The 13062-nt window shown below is 38.8% G+C and overlaps 1 protein-coding gene across 7 annotated transcripts in view; it reads right to left on the bottom strand.

The window, feature by feature from the left end:
• The window catches only part of LOC108920069 (syntaxin-binding protein 5-like), a 105853-nt gene that overhangs the window by 18220 nt on the left and 74571 nt on the right, over positions 1–13062 (bottom strand). For 3 of the 7 annotated variants that reach the window (XM_018728545.2, XM_018728547.2, XM_018728550.2), the window contains exons 13-21: positions 12931–12998; positions 12755–12795; positions 11741–11955; positions 11468–11634; positions 10925–11050; positions 10006–10157; positions 9320–9397; positions 5611–5682; positions 4372–4437 (exon numbers count right to left, since the gene is read on the bottom strand). In XM_018728545.2, the coding sequence (XP_018584061.1) occupies positions 4372–4437; positions 5611–5682; positions 9320–9397; positions 10006–10157; positions 10925–11050; positions 11468–11634; positions 11741–11955; positions 12755–12795; positions 12931–12998 (985 nt within the window). The remainder of the gene's footprint in view (positions 1–4371; positions 4438–5610; positions 5683–9319; positions 9398–10005; positions 10158–10924; positions 11051–11467; positions 11635–11740; positions 11956–12754; positions 12796–12930; positions 12999–13062) is intronic. The other 4 variants (XM_018728548.2, XM_018728549.2, XM_018728551.2 and 1 more) reach the window with 2 other exon arrangements.

Here is a 13062-nt window from a genome sequence, read left to right as displayed (position 1 = left end):
CAAGACTATATTTGATAATTTAATGTATTTGATAATCACAACTGGCCTGAATTTTTTTATTGGTGAAATGTAATAATCATCTCTGTGATAGGCTACCTTACTGGAAATCTGAACATGAAAATGTGTTATGTTTCTTGTAGACAGGAATAAAGAGTGATCTTTGTATTGGGGTGTAATTGCATCCCAGATCAATGAAGCTCATCCTCATATTGTGTTCTTCAGATTCAGGAAAAGTCGATTGGTTGGGAACTATTACGGGCCCGAGGAAGATAGATCTATGTATACTCACATACAGGGTGTAACTAGATATAATGAGAGGATCATTAAAATCTCAAAAGTTACATCAGTTTGCAACATGGGACGGTGATCGCATTCATCAAGGGGGTTGTATCCTGACGTGCAAAACCCAAGAACTGCATTTGCCGTGCATGTGATGTGAGTTTACCTTTAGGGTGCGCGACTACTGTACTCCACGTACACCCATGGGCTTTGAGTCATACACAAGAGTTTTTCATAGAGTATAATATTCTGTAGCAGCTGCCTTTGATGCAAGATGACTGCTGCTTTAGCGACTGTAAAAAGCCTATTTTAATTCTAAGATTAAAAAATGACATTGCAAAGAACAACAAAACAAAACTGAATAGAAACACAGCCATAAGAATCCCAGGAAAATCATTTTACATATGTACAGTACAGATAAAAGCAGTGGAAAGCTTTAGAGTAAACACTCAAACATACCCCTCATTCCTCTATACCAGTTTGTGGGTGAGCACAGAAATGGCCAGAGCCTTGCCAAGCACACAACATCTCCACAATGGTTAAGATGTGTCACACCAAGTGCAGAGATTGGAACAATGTCACAACAATGATCCTGGAATGCGATGCATCTGCTCTGCCATTTGGCCCATTTACAGTTCACAGCATCCGCCTGGAATGTAGAAGCCATGGCAAATAACAGTGAGAGCAGTGCAATTCAACATGCGCTGTATCTTGTAGACGCCTGCCAAGCCACACTACTATGGAAACACCACTGTGTGCCACTCATTCCATCTGTGCCCAATTGTCTTGACAGGCTTGCTTACCATTGTCCAGCAAGTAAAAGACTGGACTGTAGTGGCTGGCCTTCAGATTGGCCATGGGTTCGGAAAAGGTGCGGGGGTCATTGTGAAGGGAAGTTGGGTATGGAACTGGAATGAAAAATCCAACACAGAACAGGAATTTCATGACCAGCAAGTAAAAGTGGACCGAGAGGAACCATAAAGAAGGACAAAAATATAGCTGGATGTTTTTTTCACACTAAAATCAACAGACTGAGTGAAAGAGTTGTCTTGAATTGCAACCTTGACATTAGACAAGGAGGCTTATGTGGTTATTTTTCAATCTGCAACTGACTTTCAAAGTAGAGAGGATGCTGCAGTCCTTTGAAAAAAATAAGAAAAAGGAAAAGGAAAAAAGAAAAAAGGAAAAAGCTTTGCTGAAACACTAGCTTATCCATGAGACTGTGAAACCTAAGACATGGTGTCCAATGCACAATGAGGTAAAGCAGACAGCCACACTCTTTCAAAAGCACGCAAACCCCTGCCACAAACTGAAAAAAGACACTACCTTGTTTCAAAGTTTAAAAAGTTATGTTTACACTAAAAAGAAATACATACATTTTTAAAATATATTGCTTTAGAGGTAAAAGTAGTACATATACGTGTGTGTGTGTGTGTAACATTTAGGAAACACACCTGAATTTCACAATTTTTCATTGGCTTTCTTAGTTTGTCATCAAAGTCAGACACTCCTTCACTCACTGTTATTAACAGCTTGCCCTACTGCAGGGTTAAGATAGTCTGGACAAGGTATTGCATATTTATTTCCATTCCAAAGTGATGACATATTTCATACAATTGTCTGACATATCCTAGTGATTTCCTTGAGCAAATAAGAAAAACCAAAAGACAGAAAAAGTATAAAGCTATAAAGTACATTCAAAATTTATCCGAAAAGTGGGGAAACACTCAAAGCGGAGGACCTCGAACAGGGTACTGGATGCACAGAACTAGATGTTGAACCATTTAGTACAGTACTTTTTCTAAATGATTTCATTGTTCCGATGCCAATTTGAATAAAAGCATCTAGAAGGCACCTACAGTGGTGGAAGTGGAAAAAAAACAAGGATTCTGTATCAAAGAACAATAATAAGTGTTGGTTTTCTCCCAACCATGTATAATTTTTTTCTATCTATCTATCTATCTATCTATCTATCTATCTATCTATCTATCTATCCTCCCTCTCATAAACAGAAATTAGTCTTTGTCTGCCTGGTCCATTTGCCAGGGGTAAAACAACGAGAGTAAGCTAAATGATCCTCTCCCACTCCTCTTCATTCATTCAGCAACTGTGAATGCATATAAAAAAAATCAGGGAACACAACAGATTTAAAGGCAGTGAAATCATGAGTATAAGTACAATGGTCCACATGCAGATTGAGAGTCAAGTAGAAGATATCCCAGCCATTGACAAGAGAGTAAACAGCTGCAGCAGTAGCAGGTTTGTCCTATGCATACATACATTATTTACATTATTTTTATGAATTTTCATAAACATCTCCAGTATACTGTTATTTCATGATGTCTTTAATTGTCTCCTTCTATGGGTGTTGCAATTTCTGATTTGCACAAAAAAAAGAAGAAGAGATAAAGACTAAATGTGGACCTATCTACAATTTACTTCAATACACATAGTTCGTCAGTATGAAATTTAGCAAATGTATGATTCTCATTGTAATGCTTTCAAAATCTCTGCCTCATATCCCTGCACCCTTTCCTTGATGCAAAAGCCACATAAACCCTTTCAGATTCATCATGGCCTGTCTAAATCAGCAGATCATTCATTCTTTCTTGTCTCCTGCAAAGATAGCAGGGTTTTGATCACTTCACAGAGTAACTTCAGACGTATGGGGAAAAAAAAAAACAAACACCTGTCGTCTGTGTAGATAAGGGAAGTCTGAAGGATATAAAACTAAATATAACCAAATAAAATTAATGTAATTTATGTCAATCACCATATTTTAACAGTTGCATATATCTGGGAAAAAGCACAACTGAAACCAAAAGATTTACTAAGTTGTTCAGTTGCAAAATGAAACTGCTATTTATCTTCACTATAACTACAATAAATACTGCCAGAACTTCAGACTGAAGCATTTAAGTAAAATAATTAATCACGTTTCAGTAAATTATGAAGCTAAACTTTATTCTGACAATTTTAAACATATATATAGTCTTATATGCTCTGTGTCTATTTCAGTTTCCTCCATAAATCATTGTAAATGATGCTAAACATGTCGTTTTAGACTAAATTTATGAAGGGACAAAGCAATGGTTTTGCCATGTGGCCACAATTACAATAGGTTGCTCTTAAACTAATTAAAATAGACTTGGACCAGTTCAAAAATGGCCATATTACTGTTTCATATGTTATATTCACTGGTGGGATTTTCTTGAGCTTCAGTCGCCTATCTCTTTATTTTAAAGCACAGTTAGTGAGACAAATCTTAAGATGGATTTTGATATTAACTGACAATCAATAACAAAAGATGGATTTGTCATTTACTAATGCCACTGTTGGCTTCTCTCACTTTATACCTTCAGCAATAGTCAAGAAAGACACATGTGGTAAAAAACCTAGCTGAACAATGCTAAATACCTAATGAGCAAATATTTTTATTATCCTGTCCATGGTGGACCTACTTTGCAGTTCAAAAAAGTCTGAAACTCTTTCTACTTAAAAAAAAAAAAAAAAAAAAAAAGAAAAAAAACAACCATAAAGAGCCACAAATTTATTTACCATTACTGTTTTGTGTGAAGAATACAAGTTATAGCTAATTAATTTCAAACTTAGTTAAAAAAAAAAAAAAAAAAAAAAAAAACATACACAGAGACCTCAAGTTACAGAATCAGAAAGTTTTTTCCAACCCTAGAGATATGTTTTTTGGCCTGGCTGGCTGACAGGTGCTGATACCACAACCTCTACACCCTGCAGGCATCGAGATCTTGAAAGCAGTCCACACAACACCCCATATCCCAAACCCAACTAATTCAAGAAGAAACCTACTCTGAACAACTGGACAACTCTTGAAAATAATCCAGCCCATATTCCAGCCATGCCCCAATGGTGAACTATTCACAAAATTTTATCAATATCTCTATTATTGCACAATGATCACAAGAAAAATCTCACAAAGCACCAGAACATGGGGACAAACTGAAAAAATCTGCAGGGGAGACATAACAGTGTCCTTTAGGACACAAACACAAGAAACAAAAAATCTTTGACAGGTCTCAGCGAGATCACGTTGAGGTCACATTGAGGTCATGTTACCTGATGTGGGCGACCTGCTCCGTTCCAGCTCCAAGGAAACCTGGTTGTCTGATAGTTCCGTAAGGCCTGGCTCAGCAAATCAGTGCAAAAGATGTTTCCAGGAATAGCCAATAAGCAAAGGGGAAGAAAATGGAAATGAAGAGTCACTTTGATTATGTTCTTCAGCCTTGTTCTTGAACATCCATACTCTTTTCTATTTTTGTCACATTCTCAATGGCTACCATGTCATTTCCGTCAATTTTTTGCCCCCAATTAACTTGAAGTGCCTTGTGATAAATTATTAAATGAGACTGAGATGATATCCAGGATACAGGATCTCTATCCCTGGCCTAGATGACAGTGAGCTTATAGATTTTCTCACATCTTGAGATACTTCTGAACCATTCCAACAAAATATCGCAGGCGATGAATTAAAATAAAGCAAGTGAAAATGTTTTGTATCAAATACATATGTTTAAATCTTTTATGTGCATGTGCGTGCACATCTAATATATAATAATCTTTTAAACAGTGTCAAGGCTGTGATAAAGTTGCTTATTTTTTTACTTCATTAACAGCTACTAACTATTATTTGAAAGATCATTTTTCTGCATGACTCAATTCTCGCTCAGAATAGTCCATAGAAATTGATACTTGATACATTAATAGTGGACTACATCAAAAAAGTAAACTTAAGCCTTATGATGTGCTTGACAAACACAAAATTTACCATAAAGTAAATTTGAATATTACTATATATATATATATATATATATATATATATATATATATATATATATATATATATATAAAATATATATTTGTATATTTAAAATAATTGATAATTATGATTAAATTCTTCAGTTTCTCCTTTTTCAACATGTAAACAAGAAAAGGCAAATGTCCTTTGAAATGGATGGTAACATTTCTGAAAGAGAAGAATTTCACCTGTATGCTTTGTACCCCGATGGAGCACATTTCGCTGTCATAATAGAGCATCCTTACAAATAATAAAAAAAAAATGACTGAATAGCATTAGTTTAGATGTGAAAAAATAATCAACAGGAGCCACTGGTAAGATTAACTGAAGGAAAGTCATCATCAAAGCACACACCATGTTTATCTGGCTTGTTCCTGAACAGGAAAACAAGGACCAGCACACCTAGATCCCTCACACCCCACCCAGTCCCCTTGTACTCCACCCCTGAGCCCTTGGCCCATGCCCCTTACCCCTTTCACCTTCAGCAAGGCCAGACTTACTCTGGTAAGAGGTACGGATCCTTTTCTTTGAATCTGAATAAAAGTTAGACAGGCCGCGCATGCAAATGTTGTCTGTCAGACACCATGCCAGCACACCAGCAGCCACAGTGGAACCAGAGGTATGTGGGGAAAGAAGAGAAGTGAGGTGAGGAGGACAGACCAGAAACGCGGCTCAGAGGAAAGTGGCCCCGAGCCCAGTTAGTCATACAGGGTAAACAGAGAGTGAGCCCCAACCAAGACCCAGTTGCCTTCAGCAGAAAAGAAGAGTGCAAGTAAACCAGAAGCCAGCTACATTCTGTGAAAATGGGAGATCATAGTAAAACATTATCTCATTAGGACTCTTACAACCTGACAACTTTAATTTCGCCAGTTATCCGAGTGAAATACTTTGTTCACAGCTGAGCTGCACGTGATCTCAAAGAAAACGTATAAAATTTTCACTTAGATTTTGGTTGGCAAAATATGAAATGCGGGGGTGAAAGAGTGATGACACTTTCAAAATCATGTCATGATTTGGTTTTAAGGAAGGAAAGTTAAAAGTAACAGACAAAATAAAATCAATGTCACATAGAATAACGGATATCAAAGAAATCAGAAATAGCGTCAAAAATTACAAACTTTAAAAAAACTTTTAATTGCAGCTTTCTAAATTTTGAAGCAGCAGTTTGTGTAAGAAATAGATTACCAGCAGTTTTAAAGCATTGTCAGTATAGTTAAATTGTACTGCATGTCTTAGAACATTAAAAAGTGTTTAAACCAAAGTGTAAAAGCCTTGTAACCTCATAGGTATTCCATTTACTCTCAAGTTCTACGGAAATACTCAGAAATACCGGAGTACAGGTTTCCCTCGTATAACAAGCATAATTTGTTTCTGGATATCTGCTTGCAGAAAGGATTCTTTTGAAAAAAATTTCAGTACTATTCTGTTCACGCATTTTTTTTTCTTGCTATGTAATGTTTACTTTAACTTTGAAATTCCAGTCAAAACCAAGTACAGGATATGATAAATTCTCTGGACACTTTTAAATCCAAGGCCCATAAATTCCAAATCACTTATCCTGTATGTACTGTAATACTTCACCATGCGCCATTTTAATCTTCCCCCCTTTCCTTCATGATAAATTTGTTTTTGTCTATTTTATTTTGCTGTTTTATTATATTATTCTTGGGAGACACAATAGTGCAGCAAATAGTGTTGGTGCCACATTGCTCCTAGCCTATGATTTTGAATATTGACTTGAATACATTTTATTCTGTATGAAATATGCATGTTCTTCTTGTGTTCCTGTGCATTTCCTCTGGCTGCTCAGGTTTCCTCTCACAATCCTCCCACATATGTGTCAGGCAAACTGGTTACTTTAAACTGCCCATAGAGTATATATGTAAGATGTTAATGGACTGTACCACAACTTTTAAACTATGCTTACAATATAGGCTTGAATATGGGAAGCGATTATTAATAGTGGGTGAATTTACATTTATTTATACAGCTGACCTTTTTCTGAAGTGAGTTACAATATTAAGCTACCCTCAATTTTTACTGGAGCAATTTAGGGTAAGTACCTTGCTTAAGGGTACTGCAGCAGTACGTCATGATAGAGATTCATATCAAGACAGAATAGAGATTCAAACCAGTGGCCATTAAATGCAAAGGCAGCAGAGCTAACCATTTCCTTATCAGCTGTCCACATTCTGAATTCTGTTGATCTTTTATATTTTTCATTTTAAATGCATTGTTTATTATCTTGTTTTCTTCTGTTCCTTTTTTGCAGTTTTTGTTATTTGCTGTAGAGTTATAAGCCATATAAAGTCAGGTGCAAAAGTTCGGGCACAGCAGGTCAAATTAGTTTTCATTGATTTTCTAAGTAAGAAAAGAACAACAAAAGAAGTGAACAGAACCTTTGCAGGGAAGAACCTTAAACGTGACATATTTCTGTTGATTTTATTTCACAAATACAATTTGTTTACTGAAGTTAACACATTGGGAAAAAATAAATAATAAAATGTGGCATCTGCAAAGGTTTTGACACCGCAGTTGATACTTTAGTGTTACTCTTTTATCAGGTCTCAAAACATCATTGACTCATTTAGCCTGAATGCACATGAAGTTAAGACAATTCCAGAGCTCAGTAAATTCCTTGAGTCTTCAAACCTCTCAGCCATAGGTTCCTTCAAGCAGCTAACTGATGATCTGAAAATTAATCCTTCAAACCAGGGGAAGGCTATAAAAAGACATCTGAACGCTTATTGCTTACAACTTCCACTATCCAAAATACAATTAAGAAATGGAAGTTAAGGCGAAGTCAGGACAAGATCTGGAAGATCAAGAGAAATCTCAGGTAGAACTGCACATAAAATGATCAGGTGTGCAAAACAAATCACCCTTATTGCTGTCCACTGTACAACCCTGCTTGCAAAAACATGATCCACAAGGAAAAATCATCAGAAGGAAACCTTAGCTGAAATCTCATCACAAAAGTCAACATCTAAAATATGCAACATGCCTTTTGGAAGAAGCAAAATTCTTGAAGCAAGAACAGAACAGCTGCTGCCTGGCTACAAGAAACACTTGGAGGCTATGATTTCTTCCAAAGAGTATTATTGAATACTGACTGACAAGGTGCCCAAGCCTTTTCACATGCCACCTTTTATGTCTTTTCCCTCAAACTGTTAAATTCAGTAAATAAATGTGCTTTAAAATTTGCAGAAATGTCTTTTTTTTTTTTTCATAAAATAATAGTAAATCAAATCACAATACGTCATTTAAACACCTTAAAGCTTTTTTCTTTAGGGCTCATCATTATCACTGATGACAAAGAGACACAAGATTTCTAAGTTGCTGCCAGCAGGCACATGTATGACAATTGGGATGAGCAAGACAAGCAATGCTCCATGTGTATGAAAGGGGACGAGTAGGTGTCAGCTCACCTTGCGTGGTGCTCGGCATCATCACGGCTCATTTTTAAAAATTAAATATTTGTTTTTACAAGATGTTTTTCTATGTGTGAATTGATAGGTTGTTATAGAATTGCACTGTGCAAATTACATAAACTCCCAAACAAAGGAACCTTTGTTATACAAAGGAAGCCTGTACATATGTAGAACCTAAGCCACAAATAAAGAAATAAATAAACAAATGAATAAATAAATAGCCACAAATAAATAATAAAATAAAATAAAATAGTTTGCTGTCTACCTTTTAATTCATTATGATATATATCATTACAGGTGATATGAGAGATGATAAATTTTCACATGTATATTTAATACTGTGATGATGTATGTGAAATTGTGACATCCACCATAAAACAATACAACAGAAATACAACACAAACAAAGACTACTGACACAAGTTTAGCACACTCAGTGAGAAATTACTTCTACAAACTTTGATAGAAGCTTGACAGACTTCACAAAAGATGAATTCTCAGACAACACTGAAGCTTAGTGAGAGCAAAGTAAGTCCTAGGATAAATTTCGGAAAACTTGGGCCTGTTTGTTACAGTTCTGAATAATTAAAGCAAACACACAGTCTGAGATGTGCACCAAGATAAAACAAAAATCATCCCTTTTATATAAGGGTGCTGATATATGGCAAATAATTTATTGAAGGATATAATCTACTAGAACAACCCTTTGTTCTGACTGGATTTCTTCAGTTTCAATGCCTGTCAAAGATCTGTTAGAATAACATGTATGCTTTTAGCACCTGTGGAGTGAGTGGAGAGAGGAGTAGAAGTTGGACAGTAGCCAGCACCAGCACCAGCACCAGCACCAGAACCCGAACCTGGAACAGTCCAGATCAGTGTTGCAGATGCAATTATCTACAGTGAGGCTGAAGTGACAGAGATGCGGTGACCAAACAGGAGCAACATGGATGGGCAGGTAAACACAATGCACTAGTACTGTGGATGACAGCAGATAGCATGCAGCCAAGGTGCATGGTGTCTATGTGTGTGTCTGGGGGGTAGGGGTGGTGCATGTGTGTGCATGTGTCTGTGTATTTACAAGATTTATTTACCTGGTGGGAATATTTTAGAGCAAAATGTCCCCACAAGGATCACAAACCCTGAAAAACTGGCCGCATGAATACATTACCACAAGTTATAATAACTGTTTTAAGTTTATGCACTTTTAATTAAAGAAATTTAAAAAATCTGAAACTGAGAAGATGTGTAATAATATGTGTTCTTGAAAGAAATTAGTTTGAAAATCTGTACACTACCACAAATGTATTCAAAGTGTTTTTTTTTTTTTGCAGAAGTGCGTGTCCATCTGTGGCTGCGTATGTGTGTTGATGTGCACGGACAGGTGCATGAATCTGCGTGTATGTGCACCTGTGTGTGAGCATGCTTATGTGCAAGCATAAATGCATAACTAATGACTTTGGCATACCTGCAGCAAACTGTCGGCTCTTGCGGGGAGAGCGGGTGAGCCTCTGGTAGGGGTCACTGGACCCATACAGCTCCAGCGTACTCATGCAGAGCAGGACTGTCTTCTGAATATAGTCCACCACAGCCAACCCATTGCAGTTGCCCAGAGCCAGTCTAAATAAAGCCGAGAAGGACACACTTCAGGGCTATACAGCGGTAAAAGGTTCACTGGAATCCCTACATTTAGCTGTTACTGAAAGTAGCAGAGTGTCAGAGTGGGGACAATGACAGTATGCCCATCAACTGCTGAAAATGGCAGAGGTGTTAAAATGATGACAAAACTGACCATTTGCCAGTGGCACTGACTGCAGACCAGAAGAATGTATCATGTAGCACATCCCTCAAGGCCCACTCAGTACTGAAATCTTGGCGCTATGTCACTCCCAAATTGGTGCCATCACCTCATTTTCCATTTTTGGTTTTTCCTTTCATATGTTTGTAAGGAACTCAAAAAATACAAGTGACTTGTCGAAGGGTCACATAAACCATTTAAAAAGATATACATTCTGAGGTTGAGCAGAATGCATAAATATTAAATTATGCATTAACAACAAACGAGTATCCCACACACACACAGTGTCTACAACCGCTTGTCCGAAGCCGGAGGCTAACCTGGCAACGCAGAGCGCAAGTCTGGAGGGGGAGGGGACACACCCAGGACGGGACATAAGTCCATTGCAAGGCACCCCAAGCAGGACTCGAACCCCAGACCCACCAGAGAGCAGGACCCAGTCAAACCCGCTGCGCCACTGCGCCCCCCATAATGAGTACCCCATTGTACTTAATTTGCTCAATTTATACATGCCAAAAGGCAAGAAAAAAAAAACAGAAAACTAAGAAACAAAAGCAGGAGAAGGTGGCAAGAGGTCCATGTCACTCACAGGCCATAGGCAGAGTTTATGTCCAGACTGGTGATTTGTTGTGGAGGTTCCCCATCAACCCATAGGAGCTGCACAACCAGCTCAGCCTGATATCCTGGGGGCATACGCACTGGTCGGTTCTTCACTCTGATTCAGGCCAGGTGGGAGAGAATGAGAAAGAGGTTTGACCATAGCGCACTGCTACGAGACATCCTTAAGCACAAAGCTCAGAAAGGTGATAATCCCTTGTAAAATGAACAGTTGCAGAGTCTGATAGTGTATTCCGGAAATGTCTGGCTCTCTGAGATTAGAGGGAAATGTTGGTGATGTGCACACAGGATGCAAGGGCAATCTGGCTTTTATCCGCTGGGCAATGAATCAAAGGAGCATTTGAGTACACTGGCAAAGAGGTGTACCCTGAGTAACTGACAGCCCACATCCCAGGGCTTTTACTTTTGGCGAGAAACGTTGGTCCAAAAATGCGGGGCCCCTTGCCAGCTAATGTCGCTACCCATCAAGACGAAGTTCCATCTCCACCATATTCACCTTCACAAGATCACTCACCGGAGACAGGGGATGCTATCCCGAATGCCCTCGGGGGTAGCACATCCTGGGCTTCCCGGGGGGTGCTGGGGTGACTGCAGGTTTGGATCTGTGAGACCAGCATTAGGTTCGGCTTCTGACGGAGAGATGGTCTCCTCTATATCACACTGCAGACGCACTTCCAGAGCCTGAAGCAAAGTGAACGCTGAGGAATGAGTGGGCCTGCACTGCAGAGTTGTACTGAAATAAAGCATTTGGCCAGCAGTCTACACGGACGGGGAACAGGACACTCACAGCGATTTCAGTGGTGACATCATACTTGCTGAAGCGGTATAGGATGAGGTGGGCGGATATGCCCACCACACAGAAGAGGCGGCTGTGGGGGCACCAGCTGACCATCTGCACGGCGAAGGGGTCCTCCTCCACCAGTTCCACAGCCCGCACCTCCCCTGCCTTTGGCTTCTCGAAAGCCTTTGAAGTTTTCAGCTTGTACAGCATCTGGAGGGTGACTGATGAGAAGACAAGTAGAAAAGGGGGCAAAGATGGTGGAGCAGGAGTAGAAGGTGGGGCCAAAACGACACGTGGATGTTTTTTTCTGCTCTAAAATTAGAACCGCATGCCAAGTGCAGGTAATTTCCCTGGTGGCAGGTATCTGTATTAGTCCTCCCAGTCAGAGTGGTAGAAAATAAGAAGGCTACTGCAACCTGACGTGTCTTATGCATCTAAATGAGGTCTGTTCAAAGGACCTCTTTCAGAGAGCCTCTCTGGTGATCTCTTCCACAATCTACAGGTCTACTGCAGATTTCACAGTTCTTTTTAATGTGCTTGGAGTCTTCAGCTTAGACAAGAGAAAGCCCATCAAACTGTAGCTGGACATACTGTACTTCTTTTAAGGTGAAGAAAAACCACAACTTATTTAAACTGCAGCTTGTGTGTGTGTGTGTGTGTGTGTGTGTGTGTGTGTGTGTGTGTGTGTGTGTGTAAAAAGGTAGAAAAATGTTTACATACCTTTACGTATCCATACACCAGTTCAGACATTTATTTAGGCACAGTAATAAGTTTCAGTGTGGGCAGAAGCAGTGTCAAAATTCTTTAAAAACTCAATGGATTTGTGACTTCTAACATGAAATGAAAATGTGATTGAATGTTCCAAAACCATAGTCGTTGTATAAGGGCATTGTTGCATAGTACTGTCATATGCCCCTATACCAATTGAACAAATACAGTCATTAGAATAACAGGTCAGACAGTAAACAAGTAAGTCATATCATTAAAGCACACTGATGTGAGCAGAAATTGTAAACTTACTGGCAGAAGCATCCCAAAACTTGATTGATCCATCTGCGTGCCTGCATTAGGAAAACCGTTGAGTGCTCAGTGTGCTTTCAGAACTAAAATGAAATTACAGCAGTTTCATCTAACTTGACCAGCAATTCAGATGTTGTCAACCATGAGCTGTTCAGCACTTAGGACCACATTCTTACCCTGTGATGATGATCTCAGGGTAGGTCTGAGCACCCAGCGTCCATGTGCCTCCACTCACTGGCCATTCCTGATGAAGACATTTACCACTGTATACACTGACTCCTCATGTTACAAGCACAGATGAATCAATG

The sequence above is a fragment of the Scleropages formosus genome, chromosome 14 (assembly GCF_900964775.1).
Source record: "Scleropages formosus chromosome 14, fSclFor1.1, whole genome shotgun sequence".
NCBI classification, from domain to species: Eukaryota; Metazoa; Chordata; class Actinopteri; order Osteoglossiformes; family Osteoglossidae; genus Scleropages; species Scleropages formosus.
Note: the sequence above shows the minus strand (reverse complement) of the source record. Positions and strands in the feature narration are given on the sequence as shown.